General features: G+C 40.9%; 1 protein-coding gene and 1 long non-coding RNA gene across 3 annotated transcripts in view; both read right to left on the reverse strand.

Moving 5' to 3' along the window:
• Positions 1-2,884: 2,884 nt before the first annotated feature.
• LOC141765271 (uncharacterized) lies at positions 2,885-18,343 on the reverse strand. 2 transcript variants are annotated; one of them, XR_012593434.1, is made up of 5 exons: positions 18,175-18,343; positions 15,454-15,555; positions 15,023-15,162; positions 11,568-11,872; positions 2,885-3,207 (listed from the first exon to the last, which is right to left on the reverse strand). It is a non-coding gene; the product is annotated as an uncharacterized LOC141765271 (long non-coding RNA). The 2 variants fall into 2 exon arrangements; XR_012593435.1 differs by lacking the exon at positions 11,568-11,872 and having other exon boundaries at positions 2,886-3,207.
• A 2,554-nt stretch (positions 18,344-20,897) lies between these two features.
• Positions 20,898-24,311, reverse strand: part of nomo (nodal modulator) — a 28,237-nt gene continuing 24,823 nt past the window's right edge. The window contains exon 31 of the mRNA XM_074628921.1: positions 20,898-23,333. Within this exon, the coding sequence (XP_074485022.1) occupies positions 23,202-23,333 (132 nt within the window). The 3' untranslated portion in view covers positions 20,898-23,201. The remainder of the gene's footprint in view (positions 23,334-24,311) is intronic.

Consider the following 24,311-nt stretch of genomic DNA (forward strand, 5'->3'; position numbering starts at 1 on the left):
ATACACCACAGACTATGGATGTATAAGCTTTTACCCTGCAAGTTAGTAAATATCCTACAACTCCATTAAATTCTGTTTATGTCATGCTACTAGCACTACTAGCTACTGGCCGATAGCCGGTTGTTTGGGAACAGAGACGTTAATACATCCACCACGGTACAGGCTGACAGCATACAGCCCACGGGTGTATTATAAGATAATAAACGTAATGAATTACAGCCAATATGTCTATTATTACAGCCGCATACATTTGGTTCCCCAAAAAGAGAAGCCAAAACATCTCGTTTGCCCCCCCTGGTGGCTGGCTCTTAGTGTAGGAAGTGCTTGATTTGATACGCAGCGGAGTTTGCTATTACGCATTTTAAACGTCAACATCGCAGGCGTTCATGTTCATTTAATTGTGATAAGCCAAAATCGTGATCACGATTAATATTAGATTAATTGTGCAGCCGTAGCTCAGAGGCTGAACACATGAAAGCCCCAGGTCAGACATTATAATCCAACATCAGTAGACTGCCTACAGAGACATATGGGGACATAAAGTTGTATGATTTGTTGAGTCTTTTTCTTCAAACTCTTCTTCTGAAGCGCATCCAGACATCTCACAAAGTGGAAGAACAGAGGCATTGTCAGCTTTGGTGATAACAATCTCAGACTCCTGACACCTCCATCGCCAGATCCCTCCGTCCAACATTCCTGTGTGTCCCTCTCTCTCTGCTTGTATCATCAAAGAGCAGCTGGTGGCGGGCGGTGCCCCCGTTGAGGTGTGTGTGTCTGTCCGGTGGAGCCATTTGACAGCAGACAGCTAGCGTAGCACGCGGAGGCTTGGCCAGCTTGTACCAATTTAATGCTGGCTGCTCTCATATGTGAGTCCCAGTGGTGACCCAGTGACCCGGGCGCTACAGAGCGGGGGGCTGTTAATAGCTTAGTAGACATAGGTAATGAGGTTATCAATTAGAGGGAGATTTGCTCTCATTTGTCCCTGTTATGATGTCGTGATTTTCAAAAGGGCTTCTGGGGAAGGGAAGCTTGCTGGGAATCTGTAATTGTCATTTCATTAAAAGGATCCAAAGCTGGTGTTCTACTATGGGTTGTTTTGTTGTGAGCAGATGTTTCCAATACGGAGAAGGTTTCAGGATTTGCACAATAAATTACCCAAGACGACAAGTGATGATGGCCCATTATGCTAAGAAAGATAAAACTGTATCATAGCCACGCAGCGGATCAGGAAGTTCGGATATTTTATTTGCATTCTGGTCTCACTTATACATGCACACGCAGAGCATACATAAAGGTTCGCATATGTGTTTCTGCATATACATGAGCGACCTGCCTATAACGGTGTGACTATGTGTGTGTTATAGGAGGTCACTCAGTATTCCTCTCAGCAGCTGGCCAGCCGCTGTGAGCGTGAGGGTCCCAGGAGGTGAGCAGACAGAAAAACAGCCCGGGCCAGGGATCTTATTCTCTCTCCGCATCCTAAGCCTCAGAAGCCATGTATTATTCACATACAGTAGGTAGACAAGGGACACGCTTCAGAATGAAGGATGGTACGAAGTAAAATAGGAAGGAAGGAAGGGACAGAGAGTTGTGGAGATGACAGCACTTTGGGGATAGCAACGTGTGAGAAAGAGATAAAGTGATGGAAGGGACAGATAAACATTAAGTAACGAGATCAAAAGCGAGATGAAGATAAGTTGGTGGGAGAACAAACGGTGTGCTGTTGAGAGCCGCGCGTCTGAAGCAAACACTCAAGCGTTTCATTTCACTGATTACCTTCAGTCAGAGGGGAGGAACTAATCAGCGAAATCACCTGCTCTTGTGTTTGGCTCCAACGCAATCCTGCGTAAACATGATTTCAATGGCGCAGGGACCACTGAGCTTGACAGTTAGTGCTGCTTTGATTGTGGTAGTTTTTGGGAAAGCTTAGACTTCATGGAAAACATGCACAGAAACAAGAACATGACCGCAGACTCACTTTGCACCTCTATAGTCTCCTACACGCGGCTGACAATTCCCTTTTAAAGTGAATATAAACAATATTTTTTAGTAAGGCTGTCAAAGTTAATGATAATAATAACGCATTAACACAAACTCGTTTTAACGGCACTAATTTCTTTAACGCATTAACGCAACTTGCAAAGTTTAGGTTGTAGCGGGCTCAGGTTTAAAGCTAGAGTGAAAATACTGGTACCATAAGAAACTAGAAAACCTAAGGAATCCATTGGTATCAACCATGTCTCATTTTAACTTGTCACAAAGGAGGCTAAATAACGCTCCAAAGTTAAGTTAAATTTTGGCGAGCAAAAACTGCCATGGCCATTTTCAAAGGGGTCCCCTGACCTCTGACCTCAAGATATGTGAATGAAAATGGGTTCTATGGGATTTACAATTCAACTGTAATGGAATTTAAACTTGTTAATGCTGCAACAAGTTGGACTTATACCGGAATTGAAATTCCAGCATATATTGTATATAGAAATAAACATAGAAATTATTTTTTATAGATTGGCCTCATTGTCACGGATATCCGATCCAGCTATTTGAGTCAGTATCGGCCCTATCCGATCCGGTATCGGTGCATCCCTAATATCAGGATCGGAAATGCGTCCGATACTGCCCAAAATTCGCCAGTCTATGCACCGCTCCGATACCATCATTTATTGACCTAGGGGAAAAAAATCAACTTTAGCCAAAACAACTTTAACCAGAAATCAATTATTCTTGTCAGCTCCAAAACAGTAGCCTTCACTGTGCTGTAGCCCTGGATGTATCATGGCTGCCACTGGCAACTACTGTTTTAGAGCAGCGAAGAAGAACTGATTGCCGGTAGTGTGTCACATGACAATAACTAACAACAGTGCGATGCTAGTGGAGAGTGTAACGGTAGTCAGAGCGAGGTAAATGTCAGCCATTTGGCAATATTTCACAGTGGAAAATCCAACAAGTAAAACTGAAAAATAAAAGAAAGTTCTATTGTATTCATTCTCAGTATGTATTTGTTCATGTTTTACAAAGGGTTTAACCTGAACCAAGCCATACAACAAAGATAGTAATCATATCACATCCATACATGGTCAGTAGTAACCGGCTGTTAAATAACTCTTCTGTTGACAGTTGTCCATCGTTCTCTACTATCTGCCGTTGCAAGCACCTCCAGAAGCTCTACAGCAGCTCTCTTCCTACTGGATGCGCAGCGCCTTATTTCTGTGTGTATAGAGAGTTCAGCACAGCGGGGCATTATTAAAAATGCAGCACAGTGGCTTGTAGAAACTACCAATCGTCTCAGCTTTGATTGTTCACGCTTAATATATTAATGTCTCCAAATTAATGTGCTAATGATTTTTTGATGGTAAAAGCTGCACACGGCGCATTTATATTCTGACAGTGTTCCATCCATGTGTCTTCCCTCTTGCACCAAAGGCCGCCCACACTAGCTTACCCATTCCCACTGTGTCATCTCTTCATCCTCGGGCTAACCAACAGTGGAGGTCAGTGAGGATTTGTCTCTCTCCTCTCTCTCTCTCACACACACACACACACACACACACACTCTACCTCTTTTTTTTCTCTCACTCTAACAGCCTCTCCGCTGCACATCCACACAGCTCTCCTAATTGTATGCGCCGCACACCTATCAAATTAAATTTGCACACAAAACCCTCTTATGCTATCACTTGGCGGACTATTCACCCACTTAATTAATCCAATTAATCAGAAAAGGTATATCCGCCTAATCAAAACATGTGTGTCGTATCTGGCAGCATCATCAGTACCCCCACCACCCCCCCTGCTCAGCAAAGTGTGAAGGGTGAGACGAGGAAACTTTAATTCAGGTTTTCCTCCTTGTTTCATTATCCTCAATCATCTCCAAACGCGACGGTTTCCAGAGCTAAGTCACTACGGCTATGGATGCTATAGATTGTTTTGATCAGACGGTGCTGACAGATGTGAGAATTACTGGCTTCGAGTCCAGAAACGACGTCTTGTTTGTTTGTTTGTTTGTTTAATGCGTGGCGTAGCTGTGCCTTGAAGCCAGGAAAAATAAAAACCTAATTAGAATAGTGTTTTCATATTCGCTGGCTGTGTAGAACACAGATAACCGAGGCAGAGCACACGTTTTCACAGGACATTTTTGGGGATCCATGCAAGATATGCAGCACGGTTGGAATATGATGAATAATTTTGCTCATAAATTAAGCAGAACTTTGATTGAAAAGCACACGTTTCACACCAAAAAAACTGTTGATTTTGGTCCATCGCTATGCTGCGTTTGAATTAAGTCAGGCCCACACCTGGTCTGGAAGGGCAGCTTTAATGAGTGCTGGGGCATTAATCGATACTGGTAGCGCCGCAAGCTGATGTTAAATATTTAACATTCAAGGCTCATCCCGCTGATGTACTAAGGAAAGGTCTTAGTATATGGAAGCCCTTTGGTCAAGGCTTCCTCTGGGGTGTCAGTAGCCATTCCCTCCTCTTTTGTCCTCCTCCAGAACGTGACTTTGCTCAAGGACTTCTACAACTGCGGTCTGATCAACTTCTCCCCCGTATACATGCACCAGACATCCCTCTGTCTCCCTCTGCCCCCTCTGTCTCAGTCCTCCTCCCCTTTCGTCAGGCTCCGTTGATCGTACAGATGACAGTATGGACTACGGCACCAGTGTATCGGAATCGAGAGCTGAGGAGAGCGATGAGGGGAGGGAGAGGAGATAGGAGACAAAACGAGATGGATAGAGTGAGGGAGAGAGAAAGAGAGTCAGTCCTTCCCAGAGCCTGTCAGCCTTTTTATTACCATAATGTCTGTGCTTTTATCACCGTGCCCGCCAACCAGAATCTCTTATAGCCAATGGGTCGGCAGCTACGGGGGACCTTGCTGAACGGCGAGCGGGCCCGAGCGCTTGTTTGATCCGCAAGGCGTTTCGAGCAACGCGGGCGAGGCGCAGCGAGACCTCGCGAGGGTCGGAAAGGGCTGGAGGGAGGAGGGCTCACCTTGTTGACCCCGTGCAGGACGGAGGGAAGGGGAGCGGACGGCATGTTGAGGACAGCCAGTGGCGGTGGTCAGTGTCACACACGTGTTCAAGGAGATTTGTGGACAGGCAGAGGATTAGAAGGCGGCGTTTGTACGTGGCTCACCTTACACTGGGAGCTGCTGGGGAAGAGGCGCTGAGGCTCACGCAGAGAAGGAGATGTATTTTAGATGTCAACGCTCACATGTCTGGGTAAAACTGGAAGAACTGACTCTTCAGACATGGTAAAACGTATAGAGAAAGCAGGGAGAGACAAAAAAAAAGACAGGTCGATAAATATCATATTAGCGCGTTAATGCAAATTTGTTTAACACCACTAATGTTTTTTGCGCATTAACGATTAGTTAACGATTAGCGATTTTCAGGTTCTAGCAGGCTCAGTTTTAAATCTACAGTAAAGACCCTGGCATCATTTGAAACTACAAAACCTAAGGAATCCATTGGCACCAACTATGTCATACTAGCTTGTTGTGAAGGAGCCTAAATAACGCTCTAAATGTACGCTACATTTTGGCAAGGAAAAACTGCCATGGCCATTCTCAAAGGGGTCCTTTGACCTCTGACCTCAAGATATGTGAATGTAAATGGGTTCTATGGGTGAGTCTATAGGTCCTTCTCATTTCAGCATTTTTCGCCTCCTCGTCTCCTCGCTCCTCGATCCTCCGGCTGTGACCCGGAAATCGATCTCAGTCCTCCATCTTGAAGGACGTCCCAATTCATAAAATGCGCATCGAGGAGCGAGGAGCGAGGAGCGAGGAGCGAGGAGCGAGGAGCGAGGAGCGAGGAGGCTTGCTGGAGGAGCTTTGAGCGAGGATACACCAGTGCATCCTCCAGTGTTTCCTCCACGGAAGTTTATCACCGACCGACACGCCCCCTTACTGGATATAAGTTATTGATTGGACGCTGCGCCGATCAGACTGATCCGATACATCAACATCACTGGAGTTTTATACCGGAGTGAAGACAGATCAGAGATTAACAGTTTTATAGTTTAGTTGTCTTCTGATTCACCGTCTAGTTATAATCTGTGTTAACTGTAGGTGTGAACAGCAGACGGATCATGTTGATGGTGAAGTGTTCCAGCAGCAGAAGGACCTGCAGTCTCTCTGCTTCACACACCGTCACTGAAGGAGTCTGACACTGAGAGGGGTTTATAAAAGCTGACAATGAACAGACTTAAAATAACTTTCTTCATTTACTAGAAAGAGTTTTCTTTTGATGATCTGTTATTTCACTCATTCACTTTTATTAAGTATCCAGTTAAAGTCAGAGAGAGAAGGAGGGTCTGTCTTTTATACCTTTTACATCATTTATCCTCATTTCCATTCAGTCACATGTGAGGCTGATAATTCCTGAGCGTCGGGTTTGATATGAGTTATATCATTTCACTTTTCCCTCAAACATTCAGCCTAATACATAACTTCTACTGTCAGAATATAAATTAATACAGACGCTAATAATGAATAAATAATATAAAGATATTGTTCCAGTAGAGATGGTTCCTGGTTCTCTAAGCAGGACTCAGTCCACAGTAGAAATACAGACTGCAGCTGTTATTCATGTGCAGGTGTTTGTTAAACAGAGAGAAAACACTGCTGCTCTGATAACTCTGTTTCTTTATTAGTATTAGATCAGTTCAGACATAAACAGCTGTTAGAGCTGACTGACAGCTGATCCAGCTGTGATCAGCTGCTGCTGTCATCAGAAACGGACGTCGCTTCACGTGACGCTTCAGAGGAAACGACGTCTCATGTCTCTATAAACATATTTCCTCGTTTCCTCTCTCCTCGAGTCTTTTCCATGCCTCCTCCGCTCGCATCTCCCGTGGGCGGGACTAAGACGCAAGTCGAGGAGTCGAGGACTCGAGGAGTCAAGCCGTATAAAAGCACTAATGGGAAAGACCCTATGAGTCTCCCCTTTACAGACATGCCCACTTTATGATAATCACATGCAGTTTTGGGCAAGTCATAGTCAAGTCAGCACACTGACACACTGACAGCTGTTGTTGCCTGTTGGGTTTGAGTTTGCCATGTTATGATTTGAGCATATTTTCTATGCTAAATGTAGTACCTGTGAGGGTTTCTGGACAATATTTGTCATTGTTTTGTGTTCTTGATTGATTTCAATATTAAATATATACGTACATTTTCATGAAGCAGCATATTTGCCCACTCCCATGTTAATAAGAGTATTAAATAGTTGACAAATCTCCCTTTAAGGTACATTTAAAAACAGAAAACAAAATGTGTGATTAATCGCAATTAAATATTTTAATTTTTGCTCCGGTACTGCTCACACCTCGAGATCGAAGCTTACCCGAGCGAGCCCGACCCAGAATGTATTTGTGTATTGCGCACGGTGGTTTGCTTAGCATTGTTTCACAGTTTCGCTTGTGTGATCCAAACATTCCCAATAACCCAAGAGCTGCATGTCAATTGAGTTCAATTCTTGTAAATGGTTTGTCCAGATTTTAATTGTATTTTTCTAATTTTGTAAATTGTTAATATTTGCCTGTTAGGCACAATGACCACAGTGTTTTTAATGGCCTCCACTATCACAGCGGGGGGAAAAAATCATTCATCTGCTTCATGTGTATTGACATGAAAAGTGGTTCATCTTTTCTCTCCATGCTTTTAGAAAAGCATAATATATAAACTTGTTCAGTATATTAATTATTAAAAAACACTAAAACACACACACACAGTAAAGCGCCGCCGCCCAGCCCTCGTCTCTGTAATTGTTCTCAGTCAGTCATCAGGCTTCAAACTCATATCCAAAATTCACAACCCCCTCTCCCACTCGCCACACACAAAGGACGCACCTGTATTAACGGGCAGGTCTAGCAGCAATCAAACAAAACTGACAATTTGTATTCATTAAAGAAAGTTGATTTAATTAAAGAACAAGCTCACTTAATCCGATGAATCCCTTTATTGAAAGTGAGAATTTTGCTTGAGGATTATTTTCTTTAGGGTCAAAAGAGACGACAGACATTCTGAGCTTCATCCGAAACCCTCAAAAGAAGCTACGAATGTAAAGGAAAGAAAAAAGACATATAACGCAGCTCCTCTCTTTTTTGGAGTGAGCAGTGACTTGGCTTTGAGCTGGGGAGCGGAGGGAACGAACAGCTCTGTGAGCTACACTGTGAGACACCTATCTCCTGAGTCGATACTATCACGATACTTGGGTGCCGATTGGATATGTATTGTGATTTTTAAGTATTGCAATTCGATATTACGATTAACAACACTAGACCATGAGAAAAAAGTTTAATCATACACTTGTAGGGACTTTTACTTTGGAAAATATCGAAGTTGATACAGTAAAAATTATTGATTTTCAGCATGTATGTATTTATATGGGCGCGGTTTCACACACACACACCCACACAAAGTTATTTTTCGGGTGTGAGTGGGGGAAAAGAATAACGTTACACACATACACACACAAAGACCGACAGTTAAATGCCAGGCGCACTTGACAGGTTTTTGGTCGCATCTCTGGCGCCCTGTGAAGCACGCCATTTTTATGTAGCCTAACATATCGACCTGTCATATCGGAGGAAATGTTCATTTCTGGCCGAAGCCGGTGTTTCGTTTTCAAACCTGTATCCGCCGATACCGATGACGTGCCGATATCATCATGCATCCCTAGCGCAAATTTACTTTGCCTCTACGATCAAACACAATGATGGTGGTGATTCAATTATAATATTCTATTATAAAGGCTGGTGTGACTAAGCCCTAAGAGGACAGTAATATTCTTATTCTGAGTCACAGTATGTATGAATGATGCAAGACTTTTAATGCCTTCTGTGCACTTTTGATCTCTCTGATTATATTATCCGGGGCGCAGCCGCCTCAGCTATCATCACATCTGGCATACAGTAAGTAGGCATTAGGTTTCATAAAAGGGTGACATGACACACCTCTTGGTCTGATAGAAACTGGCACTTAGAGTCCGTCTGGGTCGCGTCTCCACACACACACACACAGGCTTAAAAGCAGCCAGTAGATACTATTACACATCAACCTCACCGGTGCCCCTATGAATATTCAATTCCTCTCCCCCTCTCTGGCCTTCTCATCAAACGTCTGGTATAAATGTGCCACAGACGGTGTGCTGCGCCCCTCTCCGCCTCCTCCTCTCCTCTCCTCTACAATGACTTGTGTCCTGGCCGATGCATTATGACTGGTAGGGGTGACTCAGATTGGGCAGCGAGCCACTGGAGTGTGGGGTGACATGAATGGAGAGGGGTTAGGTTAGGTGACACGCTGATGCAAACGCAGCAGATGCAAGACCATGGATTTTGGATAAGGATTTCCAATCATTTGCATTGCGATCGATTCACTTGCAGCAGGACCACAAACTAGGGATGTTAACGATTAATCGACGATTGATTAATCGGTCGTTAAGAAGTTGATCGAGCAGGTGAAATAATGATCTGAAATATAAACAACATGTAGTTACATTCTAGATATCTGTAGATTGGAGTATTTTCGAAGCATGTTTCAATGACTCGCATTTGCAACCAGAGGGCGCAGGGAGAGGCGGTGGAGGTGGCCACGCCAAAATCACATGCTGAAGGTGATGCGCCCGACAGACGCTCAGTCAGCAGCGTCGGGAGCTGAAGCCGTGCTTCAGGCCTTCGCTGTTGCTCTAGCTGGCAGCATGGACACGGAGGTTGAGCACTTTTAACGGGACATTCCCCATCCTTGGGTTTCTGGACAATATTTGTAATTTTTTTGTTGTTAATTGATTTCCAACAATAAATACATACATACATACATTTGCATAAAGCAAGCATATTTGGCCACTCCCATGTTGATAAGAACATTAAATACTTGACAAATCTCTGTTTAAGGGGGTGTATTTTGAACAGATAAAAAATGCGCAATTAATTTGTGATTAATTACAATTAACTACTGTATAGACAATCATGTGATTAATCGCAATTAAATATTGTTAATTTGGTTAACGTAATATTCTGCTTCAAGCAATGTTTGTTAGCGTTTAGTGTCTCAAAAACTGTATTTTCACTGCAGTTTCATAACTGTTTTACTCTCCCACACGCACCTGTATGCATATTAACGGGCCGGTCTAGCAGCAATCTAACAGCACCAAGAACAAGCAGAAATGTGGACACTGAAGTTTCATTTCAACACGGATGCCTTCGAGGAGAGGCTGGCCGAGCAGGTTCCCCTGTACAGACATCTCTACAACTGTTCATTGAGAGACCACAGGGACAGTCACATGACATTAAACTAAAGAAATAAAGAAATAGGCAACACACTGGGGAAAGAAGAGGCTTTGTGCTGCAGGCTGTGAAAGAATAAGAGCGAACGTTTTGTAAAAGCTAAAAAAAAAGGTCTCATGGTAAGAGTGGCGACCTGAGGGGAAGCACAGAGAGACAGAAAGTAATTTTGACTTGAAGGTAAGTGACAGTAATAATTACAGTACACAAATGCAATGTTTAGCGGTACGTACGTCGGTGTTTACTACTGTTGCCAGGCAGCCTACTTTCTTTTCTGGTGCCATTTGTTGACTTCTGGCTTATCCACAGAATATTTTGCTTGTATGCCCTCTGGCGTTTTGGGGCATATTGCAACGAACAAAGCGTTGATCATAAACGCCTCTGCGCATGCTCGTAGTGCACGCGCCATTTATGGAGGCCGGCGCCACGGTGTCCCACGCGAGTATAAGCAAAGCTTGAGTCTGAGATATTTGTTAGGTTCTATTCTCTTGTTGCAGCGTTACATTTAGTTGTTTTTGAGCATCTTTCTTATAAAACTAGGCGGAGATGTATAGCAGAGATTATTTTTGAACACGAGCACGCTCCGCATGTAATCCGATATTCAATAATATTCAAGATGTTTATTATATCTAGGCCCTATCTTTATTTGTTTCATAGGCTATGCAATGCTGTCAGAGAACATGCAATATGTTGCTGTGGAAATAAGGCTTTGATTGAGGTAAACAAAAAAAACGCATTTGGTATACGCACAATTTGTATGTTTTTTTAATTACGATTAATTGATTGATTGATTGTTAATGTTACCAATGATCGATTAAGAAAAGTGCTTACAATTTGCATCCTACAACAAACCTTCATTTAAAAGGTTATATGTGATAAAGATTTAGCTCTAACTTCTCATGAGACAACCAATACTACACATTATCTGGTTTAAATAGCTTCCACTAATACACACTTTGATGGGGACTTCTTAGAAGCCCTCAATGGATCCGGGAAGGTCCCTGAAATACAATTCTGGAGCTACTTAGCGGCTGTGTAAAGCACACAGATAGTGCTTTGAAAGCGTCGGTAATGACAGTGAGTAATACACGTCGTGAAACGGCGGTTTGCATAAAATCATACTAGGATGTCAGTAAATTGTATCATAATGATCCCTGCAGGGGGAAAGTGGCTGCAACAGAAAAAAAAAATACCCAAACAGTTTTCTCAAGAAATATAAATAAACTATGACTCATGTCTACAGCAAGCTGCCATTTGTCATGAACTTGAGCGATGGAATTGCTGACCTCGGTGTGTGTTGTTGTTGCTTCTTTCATTCCTCGGGTCGCTGCAGACAGACGCCGGGCTGAGTGGCTCACACTAATTGGCTGCATCTCATCAAGACAGAATGCCAGCAGATGAGCCCGGTGTCGTGTCTCTGCTGCCGTCAAAAGGCCGCACATTGAGCGACAAGCTCTCAGACAATGGCTCTCAGACAATGGCCCTCATCTTCAGGAGTGGATAAGGAGTATAAGGAGGTAGCCCTTCCAGTGCAAGATCCACATAAGCTACATAAGACGGCGCCGTCTCGAATGTGTCTGCACTAACGATGCTGAGGGGAGAGATTAGATAAGGAATGATGACGGGCAAAATAAGCACCATCAGTTCACTTTTTAAAGCTGAAATTGGAAAGAAGAGACAAAAGTGAGAATGATGAACAGGAGAATAGTAGAAAAAGACTGATTTCCAGATTAAAAGACCTAAAAGGTACAGAAATGTTAAGCATCTCAATCTTAAAGGGACTGTTTATAAGAATCAGAAATGCTTGTTAACAGCGACACCTGTGGCCGTTAAGTCAACGAAAGTCAGCGTCGGGCTCGCGTTTGCTCGCTCTAAATAGACATGAACGAGCATCGCTCAAAACAGTGAGGCGACACACGACAGCTAAAACCACAATATCACTCTATATTTCACCTGCTTGGCAGTAATGTTAGCTGACTTTTCCTGCTTTTCCCGACCGGGTGCCGGTGTCTCCCTCCCACCGCGGTCGGGAGGGAGACACCGGCACCCGGTCAGAGAAGATAACGTTTCTCGCTGCGGCGCCCCGTCACTTCACAAGACACGGGAAACTTCTGTTGGTCTGGAGGAGCTGCAGCATTTATTTCTGCACAAACGTCCACTGTACATTCACTAGATATTCTCAGAGCTAAACTAACTCTTCTGCAGTGTGTAGTGTGCGCGCATGCACGTGAGGTGGAGCGAGACAGCGTGAACGCGCGCGTCGTGTGAGTGAAGGCATGCAGGCAGAGGAGCAGAGACTCCGGCCACACGCGAGCACGCATGGGAAACCAACCCATATACGTGTAAAAAGTTACAAACAGTCCCTTTAAAGGGGAACAACGGCCATTTTAAAAACATTGATATTATTCTGGAGGCTATATAAGACTTATCGGCTAAAGAAATCATACTTGACTAAGACCAAAACGACCGATTAGTCGACTAATGGACTAAGAGGGGGCAACACCTACACATACGCATCACACACTAGCAAACTCACACACACACACAACCACTGCTTTTTAGCTCAGTATTTGGGGACTGATCAGAAGAGTAGATGTTCCAAATAAAAGATGTTGTAATATGTAGTTTGTAGAGGCTAAGAAACTGAATGTGAATATGATGACAGCTTCTTGTTGTGTAATAACTGTGTTTCGCTGTATTAGCTATTGTCATCATGAATTGTTTCCTTTATTTAACATGATTAAGATTCACTGGCCCTGACGCACAACAGTGTGTTCACCCAGCAGTAAACAGTGTCAACATGGCCCATGAGTATTAGCCATTGTCACACCTTCAGCGCCTCTCGGGAGGTGTTGCTGATGAATGCTAACACAAAACAGGTTTGTTTTCTTTTCTTCTTTGTTAAAACGCCAAGTGTTCAAATTTTACATCCAGTACACAAATAGCTTCGAACATGGACAGAAAAACCCCAAGACTAGAAGCCTGTGGATCAGAGGTTAGCGAAGAGACGGGGGCACAGTTTCAGTACCCAAATGGGCCCGTTCACATGCCGCGTTTTTTGCACCCTCAAATCCGTTGTTGTCAATGTAGACATGTAAACGCGGGAGAGTCACCGTCGCAATGCTCAAGCGCCTATTTATTCAGGGCACAACGGAAGCGCCCCGAGATTAAAAATAGTTAGTTTTAAAAATAGTTTCACCCTTTTCCGTCCAAGAACGTCACAACGTCCGGTTGAACGGTCAGCCAGAATGACACAGAGAAATCGAGTAGTAAAGCTACTGTGAGGGATTTACAAAGCCGGAAAACCATTTATCTTTGTTTGGCTTTGTTTAGTGTAGTCAGTGAGGCTTACTGCTAAATTACTGCAACTTCATCATCATCATCATCATCGCAGCACGCAGGTTTTGGTTGCTTGGTAATGACAGAAGCACAACCACCCAAAGCACATTGGATAAAAGGATGAAAGAGGCACGGCTGGTGTTTTCCATGCGTTTTCAGACGCTACATGTGAACGGCAGTTCTGTGCAGCTTGAAGGTTTTTTTATCTCACTCTTGTTTTTTATAGCTAGCTTATGAACTAGGTCTTAGCTCGATCCTCATATTGCAAGCAGTTCAGACCTCGTTCAGACTAACTGAGTGTACACTAACTCGTCAGCACAATGGTGGACAGCTGAAGATGAGTTTCTAACTAGAGCTAAAATACATGTTGCATATTGGATTTACATTCCCCAGGAAGCCAGAAACACAACTCCAATGAGATGCTAAAGTTGCTCTCTGACTGGATGTGTCAGTAACTGGCTAACACGTTAGCAGCAATAACATTTTGACATGTCACAGCTGGAAAGCAGTGTTGCCAGATCAGATTGACAGTTTCCAGCCCAATCACAACTTAAAACCTGCCCAATTCAATAAAAGACAGCTCAAATCATTAACTTGCCAGTAAACCAGTGTAAAACCATCACATACCCAATAGAAAACCCACCATAAGCATAGAAAGCTCCATATCTGCATCAAAAAAACTAAGTAAAATGTTAAATAAATAGCTATCGCAACCCACAAAGAGTGCAGTCAGACAACCAAATACACAAACTGCAAAATGTTTCTCAACCACAAATGATCAAATACTGCCGAGAGCCACAAAAACCCCACCAAAATCCGTCCTATCAAAACAAAATCTAAAATAAATAAATAAATGACTCAATAAATAAATTACTATGCCATTAAATGCACCAAAAATACTAATACAAATAAATGTAGGCATTAATTAATTGATCAAATGTGACATAAATTGATATTTCTGTTTTAAGAAATGTAAAAAGAAAATACAGAAATAAATAAGTTTGGGGAAATAAATAGTGGGGAAAATGCAAAGGGAAAATAATAAACATATTAAAATGAATAAATAATTAAAAAAAATATATATATATATTTTTAAATATTATTTATTCATCTTAAAATGTATTTATTTATTTATTATTTTCCCTTTGCATTTTTCCCACTATTTATTTCCCCAAACTTAATTTATTTCTGTATTTTGTTTTTACATTTCTTAAAACAGAAATATCAATTTATGTCACCTTTTATCAATTAAGTAATGCCTACATTTACTTCTTTTAAATATTATTTTTTGAGTCTTTTTCTTTCTTATTTTTCGGTCCTCTATAAAGCGTGGCAGGCACAGGCACGCACACACACACACACAAAGCCACAGTGCAAATAGGCCACATATAAATTCCCTTACCTTTGCACAGAATCAAAACAATGTAGAGTCACTGCAAGCCAGGTCAGAGGCCTATCCACTCCTCCTCAGGCCAGAGCCACATCCATGAGGCTGGAAGGGAGCCCCATGCGATTCCTTGTGCCATCCTTCAGCAGCATCACCTGGGAAAATGCCCTCTCATATGGATCATCATGGATATTGGCAGAGCAAGCAATCAGATGGCACCCAGTGCTAATGCCTGAAAACATGGGTTTCCTCCAACATCCTCAAATGTTCAACTTCCAGCCAAAAATTGTCAATGGCCTCATTGCTTTTTAGCTCTGTATCTGGAGACTGATCAGAGTAAATGCTCCGAATAAAATATGTTGTATTATATAGTTTGTAAAGGCTAAGAAACTGAATGTGTATATGATGTCAGCTTCTTGTTGTGTAACAACTGTATTTCACATTACCTTGAGAAGCCTGCTGATGCTGATGCTGATGTTTCTCCACTGGCACTCAAGGTGTCGACCGGACATGAGAAAACCTCAGTGGTTAAGTCTGTCACTCCTGGCCTATTCATGGTGGATATCACACAGAGGATGGGCAAAACGGCTCCAGTTTGAGCAGCATTTCCATTGATGCAGGTAAGTGCATCACAGCCACCATCATTTACAGTCTCATTGATATTCTTGGAGTCACTCTGGAGTTTTGCTGAGTGAGCAAACCAGTTCTAAGTTTCTTTAACCATGTGAGATATTCAAGATAGCTTGGAAGAGTTACATAGTTTTGTTTGCAACGATATCCAGTGAATGGAAAATAAACTGTATACTGGGCTGCTTTTCTTTGAGTAGGGTGAAAACGGAGTGACTTTTTTCCGACCACAACACCTGCCTCGTCTGTAGCATTCCCCACCATGTTTGTGATGTCCAGGCCACAAACTCAGAAAAGCAACGTTTGCATCTGATATTTCATTAGCATTATTGAGGGGAAAAAATTTAATCTGAGAATTCGAGAATGAAGTCATAATATTATGAGAATAAAGTCATAATATTCTAAAGTAGTAATTTTACATGTCATTTTCTTTTTTTGTCGTTAAGTTATGACTTTATTCTCGTAATATTACGACTTTTTTCAAGTTATGTTATGACTTTATTCTCATACTATTATGACTTTTTTCAAGTTATGTTATGACTTTATTCTTGTAGTATTACGACTTTTTTCAAGTTATGTTATGACTTTATTCTTGTAGTATTACGACTTTTTTCAAGTTATGTTATGACTTTATTCTCATACTATTACGACTTTTTTCAAGTTATGTTATGACTTTATTCTCATACTATTACGACTTTTTTCAAGTTATGTTATGACTTTATTCTCATACTATTACGACTTTTTTCAAGTTATGTTATGACTTTATTCTCGTAATATTACGACTTTTTTCAAGTTATGTTATGACTTTATTCTTGTAATATTACGACTTTTTTCAAGTTATGTTATGACTTTATTCTTGTAATATTACGACTTTTTTCAAGTTATGTTATGACTTTATTCTCGTACTATTACGACTTTTTTCAAGTTATGTTATGACTTTATTCTTGTAATATTACGACTTTTTTCAAGTTATGTTATGACTTTATTCTCGTAATATTACGACTTTTTTCAAGTTAAGTTATGACTTTATTCTCGTAATATTACGACTTTTTTCAAGTTAAGTTATGACTTTATTCTCTTAATATTACGACTTTTATTCTCATGAAGTTATGACTTTATTCTCATACTATTACGACGTTTTTGTCGTTAAGTTATGACTTTATTCTCGTAATATTACGACTTTTTTCAAGTTATGTTATGACTTTATTCTCGTAATATTACGACTTTTTTCAAGTTATGTTATGACTTTATTCTCGTAATATTACGACTTTTTTCAAGTTATGTTATGACTTTATTCTTGTAATATTACGACTTTTTTCAAGTTAAGTTATGACTTTATTCTCGTAATATTACGACTTTTTTCAAGTTAAGTTATGACTTTATTCTCATACTATTACGACTTTTTTCAAGTTATGTTATGACTTTATTCTTGTAATATTACGACTTTTTTCAAGTTATGTTATGACTTTATTCTCATACTATTACGACTTTTTTCAAGTTATGTTATGACTTTATTCTTGTAATATTACGACTTTTTTCAAGTTATGTTATGACTTTATTCTCGTAATATTACGACTTTTTTCAAGTTACGTTATGACTTTATTCTCGTACTATTACGACTTTTTTCAAGTTATGTTATGACTTTATTCTCGTAATATTACGACTTTTTTCAAGTTACGTTATGACTTTATTCTCGTAATATTACGACTTTTTTCAAGTTATGTTATGACTTTATTCTCGTAATATTACGACTTTTTTCAAGTTACGTTATGACTTTATTCTCGTACTATTACGACTTTTTTCAAGTTATGTTATGACTTTATTCTCGTAATATTACGACTTTTTTCAAGTTATGTTATGACTTTATTCTTGTAATATTACGACTTTTTTCAAGTTAAGTTATGACTTTATTCTCGTAATATTACGACTTTTTTCAAGTTATGTTATGACTTTATTCTCGTAATATTACGACTTTTTTCAAGTTATGTTATGACTTTATTCTCGTAATATTACGACTTTTTTCAAGTTAAGTTATGACTTCATTCTCTTAATATTACGACTTTTATTCTCATGAAGTTATGACTTTATTCTCATACTATTACGACGTTTTTGTCGTTAAGTTATGACTTTATTCTCGTAATATTACGACTTTTCTCTCTGAATATTATGACTTTATTCTGGAAATCTCAGATGTTTTTTCAATCAATGTGGCCCTAATACTCTGTAGTACATTTGCACTTGGGCCCTCACTGCATTAGACTTATATACTATATACTTAGACTATAAACTGTTACCTTCATCACAATGCTCAAATGTTTTGCAGCTCCAGACAGATTTTTTTTTTCTTTCCCTAAAATGTGTCTTTTGATAGTAAAGGTTGCTGACCCCTGAACTAGTTCAACTTTACCCAGACAGGTGAAGTCACTGACAAACATGTGGTGTTTCTGTCATATTTCACACATCTGTATACACAGGAGCTCCCTCACTGATGTGTCAGTGGTTTCATTGAGATAACGTACAGAGAATGAGGAGAGACTCACCAACATCTTCACTCTCTGAGGTGTGGTGCCAGAACAGACTTGGTACCTGCTGTACACGTGGTCCTGTGTATTACATGCTAGCTAGCTAGCTAACTCCGTACTTGAAAAGAGCAGCCAGAGCGCAGCTTCAACCTAGCATGACGCTAACCGTGACCTCTGACCTCAGGTGCGGAGGCGGGGCCTCGAAGGGGATTAACCAATAGTGAAGCCTGTCAGGGTGTAGCACCTAAATATAACCAATCAAATGTTTCTCAAGTCAATAACATGAGTGAGTGGACACAACAAGGTTTACTGAATTCTGTTTTTGTCTTTTTGACCATAAAATGACAGCTTGTTTGAAAATATGTACCCTGCCAATGATGACAAAAGCATCCCAAATTTCATTTTTTTCTATGAAAACACAAGTACATTAAAGGGACTGTTTGTAAGAATCAGAAATGCTTGTTAACAGCGACACCTGTGGCCGTTAAGTCAACGAAAGTCAGCGTCGGGCTCGCGCTTGTGCTCGCTCTAAATAGACATGAACGAGCATCGCTCAAAACAGTGAGTCGACACACGTCAGCTAAAACCACAATATCACTCTATATTTCACCTGCTTGGCAGTAATGTTAGCTGACCAGACGAAGGTCTCTCCATGAATCACTGCTGATCCTAGTGTTGGCTTTTCCTGCATCAGCCTCCCGACTGCGGCCGGGAGGGAACAGGGTAGACACCGGCGGCCGGTTGGAGACGATAATGTTTCTCGCTGCGGAGCCCCGTCACTTCACAAGACACGGTAAACCTCTGTTGGTCTGGAGGAGCTGCAGCAGTTATTTCTGTACAAACATCCACTGTACATTTACTAGATATTCTCAGAGCTACTAACTCTCCTGCAGTGTGTAGTGTGCACGCATAAACGTGAGAGTGGAGCCAAAGAGTGAGAACGAGCGCGGTGTGTGAGTGAAGGCAAGCAGGCAGAGGAGCAGAGTACAGTAGAGACTCCGGCCCTGGAGACCAAAGATACGGCCTCCCGCCACTAGATATAACTTTGTGGTTTTGGTGCTTCCGTGTAGTTTGTGTTGGAGTCTGAGTCTGAACAGCGTAGCCACACGCGAGCGTTCATGGGACACCGACCCGCAATGATTTATAAGTGTAAGAAGTTACAAACAGTCCCTTTAACAGTATGTACATACAAAATTGCTCATATTAGGGGAACATATACAAAGTAGAAAAAAAACAAAAAACATACTAATAATATTAAAACTATATATATATATATATATATATATATATATATATATATATATATATATATACATACATATATATATATATATATATATATACATACATACACACATACACACTGTGTATACCAGGGCTGCAAAGTGGTTAGCACTGTCAAGAGGATCAAGAGGGTCGCAGGTTCAGATCCGGCTCGGGGCCCTTCTGTGTGGAGTTTGCATGTTCTCCCTGTGTTAGTGTTGGTTTTCTCCAGGTACTCAAGTTTCCTCCCACAGTCCAAAGACATGCAGGTCAGGTTAACTGTTGACTCTCAATGTCCCGTAGGTGTGAATGTGAGCGTGAATGGTCGTCTGTCTCCATGTGTCAGCCTTGCAATAGTCTGGCGACCTGTCCAGGGTGTAACTCCGCCTTTCGCCCAATGTCAGCTGGGATCAGAGACCCTGATTAGGATAAGCAGTTACAGATAATGGTTGGATATATACTGTGTATACCGGAATGTATCTTTTATCTTCTCTCTTATCTTCATCTTTTCAACAGCTCAGGAAGTGTAGTAGGTAACGTTATTGTAGCAATAGTTGAACTGTTACTACAATACTATTCATAACAAACACTACCCTCTGAGCTCCGACCCGACCCACCTCATGACACCACCCAGCTACATTCCAGCTAGCACAAACACATGAGTGTGGCTTATACTAGCATCCTCACAGATCTGTGTTGAACTGTGATCTAATTTGCTGTGGTTACACTATTGACGAAGGATGTGTCTGGCCCATTAGTAGCTGACAAGGAAACTGGTCAGGAATTTTGTTTTACGTTTTTTTTTCAGTTAACACTTTCAAACCGCACAGACGAGCTGTTTTGTTTTCTTAAAAGCCACATAAGGTTTAGTCAAATAAGTTGTATTTTTTGGTTTTCATCTGCTGCTGTATATACTTCTCCGAGGACTACTGATCTAACAAAGTGGTAGAATGATTCCTTGAAGTCCTCTTCCCTCCAAGCCTCCGTTGGAGCTGGGCATACTGTAGTTCATTAAAACATGTGCTGTCTGCTATCTCACACATTTTACATGATCTAATGGACAGCAAAGAGAGGCAGTGGGGCAAGGCTCTGAGGTGTGAGAGGGAATTAGTGCTTCATATTTACACATTAGAACAATAACATGTAGTCTGGAAATCAGTAAAGTGTCCCTTTATAGACAGTTCTACTATAAGAGCATTTTAACCTCCCTTAGCCAAACACCAGCTTGTCCTGGCTGCACCCTTAATGTATTCTAAAGCATTTTACACCATATGCTGCTTGGGAGAAGAGATACGTCAATCTAATATGTATTGATTTTTTCTTGGGGGAGTCCACATTTTTTAAATCAAGAACTAATATAGTATACAAGTTCTGTACTTTAACACAAAGGAATCACAATTCTTACCATCTTTAGGAAAACATTCATGTGTAAAGTTACACTGCCCCCTAGAGGCAAAACCAGAAAACAGTCAAGTTCATTTCCTTCCAGTCAAACTTTATTCATTATCTCAAAAAACAAAACATTAACAGATTCTGACCAAATGACAATTACACCCCACACCCCACCTCCCTCATCCTCCCCCCCTCCCACCCCAACCAAACTAATCAACTCCCCCTAAATGTGGACTAATTGGAATATCTTTCAACTCAGTAAATAGTCGGTGGCCTTTTCATCTTTCAGCGAAAGTCAGCCACAACTCAGAGAGAGATGAATTAAATGCAGAAAAATAATTGGGGTCCGTAGTTTTCACAGTGCATTACACAGCTCGGCGTTAAGACAATGAGCTTATGAAATTACAATTCTGCCTTATCTCTCTGAGTTTGACTCCAGGTCGTGACAGACCCTTTGTAGATATTCTCACTCATTTTCGTCTTAAAATTTAATGTTGCTCTTTAAAATAACTTGTCACACACTTTATCTGACAGAATATCTTTCACACAAGACATCCCCCCAGCATACAAACTAGGTTATCATTCACATCTGATTAGACATAATGTTAATAAATTAATCAACTATCTCTTATCCCCTATAGCTCTCACCCCAACAAACAAAATTCCTCCTCACACAGTACTCAAACCCAAATTTCCAGCATTCTATCGACCGCCACTTTCCTGAGCTGAAACTGACAGAAAGTCAATCTTGCATCACACTTAACAGCTTATAAAATACCATCAGAAGTGGAGTGTTTTACAGTAACTCGTGGGTGTTTTACATTTAAGGGATATGACGTGATTGACAATGGTATAAAGCAGTTATTAGCTTGTCAACGGCTTTGGCTGTCTTTCAATCGTAGTTAGCGGTTACACAATCCCACGTTTGTGATGGCATTATAGAAGTCAATTCAGCTTGGGGCTGATTCAGTTTAATGTCTGAACTACGGGGTCAAATAAGGGTAAAAAAAAAAAAAAAAGATTTTAAGCTTGTGAAATGTAGCTTAAAAAAAAGAAATGAAAAGCCTGCGGTTATTTATCGCCCTTTATGACACTGCTGTGTTGAATGCTCGATTCTGATTGGTCACTCACAGCGTTCTACGGTCTGTTATTTTTTTATAGCAGACCGTTGCTATGGACGCAGTTCTGATCTTGGACTCTGGCGGACCGTTTGTGTCAAATTATTGATTTCTTACTTAAATAGCCGTGTAATAAGCGTGATAATGTACAGCTAGCGGGTCATTGTTGTGAAATAAACCCCTTCAGGGTGATGCAAGGCCTATCAGGGTTTATTTCACAACAATGACCGGCTCACTGTACATTATTCCTTACTTGTAGACCGGTTAAATACGTTGTAGATATTTGGAAAAGATTTGTTCTTCAGGGTGTCTAAATAAAGTTTGTGCATGAATTACATCAATGATGAGGTTAAACAAAAACTCTGGAAAATATTGTGGAAATCTGAGTTCAAATCCAAAGCAGAACACAGTTTTGTTTGTGCAGATTGGAGTTTCACACAGTTTTCTGCTTTCTCAGAGTCTTGTGTGTGTGTATCCTCACTGGTGGAAACATTATAGCTCAAATATCATTTCTCAAATGTTTCTACAGCCACAAATCTTTTCTACACATTCCCAAACTTGTCATGCAGAGGTTTTTCCCCGCTGGTTTACAAGACGATCATTTCACAAGCTCAAAATTGTACTGATCCTTATTTGAGCCCATGGAAATCAATTTAACGATACATTTTGAACATCCTTGAGTTAATAGTTGTAGTCATGATTAAATCTTGCCAAATTCCAGCCATATTCTGATGAAAATCCCCTTTGTGTGTGTGTTATCTGAATTGCATCAAGTGCTAGTAGGTGAGACACATGACCATCCACAGTGCCTGATAGTCCTACACTAACTTAGGACTGATATCAAAAGCATTCAAGTGCTTTTAAAACACAAGCAAAAGATTTTAGTTGACCTAGATAAATTACAAAGGTATAAAAAATGGCTCATATTGTATCACAAATATTAACAATTTTCTTAGACAATGAGTGTTTTGGAAAAAAAAAAGAAACGGAAGAAAACGACCTGTAAAATGTCAGCTATCAGTCCCGTGAATCTGATTGGCTGATGAGGTGGTGATAATGCGCGTCGAGTGGTTCGTGTTGGGGTTCGCTCGGGGCCAAATCACATCTTGGCGCCCTAAATAGTTCACTAGCACCCACAATTACCCGCTACAAACGTTAAGAGGTTCATCTAGTGAACAGGCATCCACAGTGCTCTCTGAGGCTGTAACCGCGGGGGCAAGTGTTCCATTTAAAGTACAAAGATGTGGTCTGAGGCGAGCCGTGGTTGTTTCCTCATGTACGTCTGGCCTTCTGTCTCTTGGCCTGACGTTTGGCTTCATCCAGAGCGGCGTTGTCCCCACTGACCTGGGCCATGCTCCTCACACCCTGGATACGGTTCACCAGTTGTAACAGGAGGGGGATTACCTGCAGAACAGGGCCGCAAAAGGTATTAAACAAATGCTTTTTGGATTAACAGTTTCTTACTTGAAATATTAACCCCCGGAGAACGACTTTACTGTCTTTCAGAGGCTGTAGCAGGTTCACTTTTAGAGCTAGAGTGAAGCTACTGAAAACCTAAAGAATCCAGCAAAGTTAGGCTAAGAAAATGGCAATTTTCAAAGGGGTCCCTTGACCTCTCACCTTAAGATATGTGAATGAAAATGGGTTCTATGGGTACCCACGAGTCTCCCCTTTACAGACATGCCCACTTTATGATTATCACATGCCGTTTTGGGCAAAAAACATGCTTTTTTATGCATGCAGTACAAATATTTTCGCCTATTCAAAACATGATGCATTTGAATATTTCTGCATACTGGGGTCCCTAAACAGTCTTGGAATTACATAAATTGGGTATCACTGTAAAGCTGAGACTTGTGGATCCAATGAGCCCAAATGTATTCATCTGTGATGTTAGTCCCCATAGTAGCCTTTTCACATAGTGAGACCATTTTTTTGAGACTTGATCTCACTGTATAAAATGACCTCTAGGATAAACACAGCCTCATGAAACTTTACAGCCACAAACTAGAGACCTAGAGCATTCAGAGGATGGGTAGGTAGATTGACAATAAGGGAGTTTCTGAGCAGTTTCCAGAACAGAAGTGCTCGCCATCCAATCGCTGAAAAATGCAATTCTTGCAGAAATCTCCAAATGTCAGAATTTGTGATACCAAATCACAGCATGGCTTTTTCTATGGTATTCCTCAAGGTCTTTTGTGTCTTAATGTGGTATTTTGGAGGGATTATTGATCATTTTTATCAATTCTCAAGTGGTAAAAAATTGTTAAATTTAGCACCAAATCTGTGTAACAAATGGTATCAACCCAAAAATTGCTGCAACAACTTATGAGACATAAATGATGATGGGGATGACCATCATATACTTCTATGATAATGTTC

Source organism: Sebastes fasciatus, chromosome 3, assembly GCF_043250625.1.
Source record: "Sebastes fasciatus isolate fSebFas1 chromosome 3, fSebFas1.pri, whole genome shotgun sequence".
Classification (NCBI taxonomy): Eukaryota; Metazoa; Chordata; class Actinopteri; order Perciformes; family Sebastidae; genus Sebastes; species Sebastes fasciatus.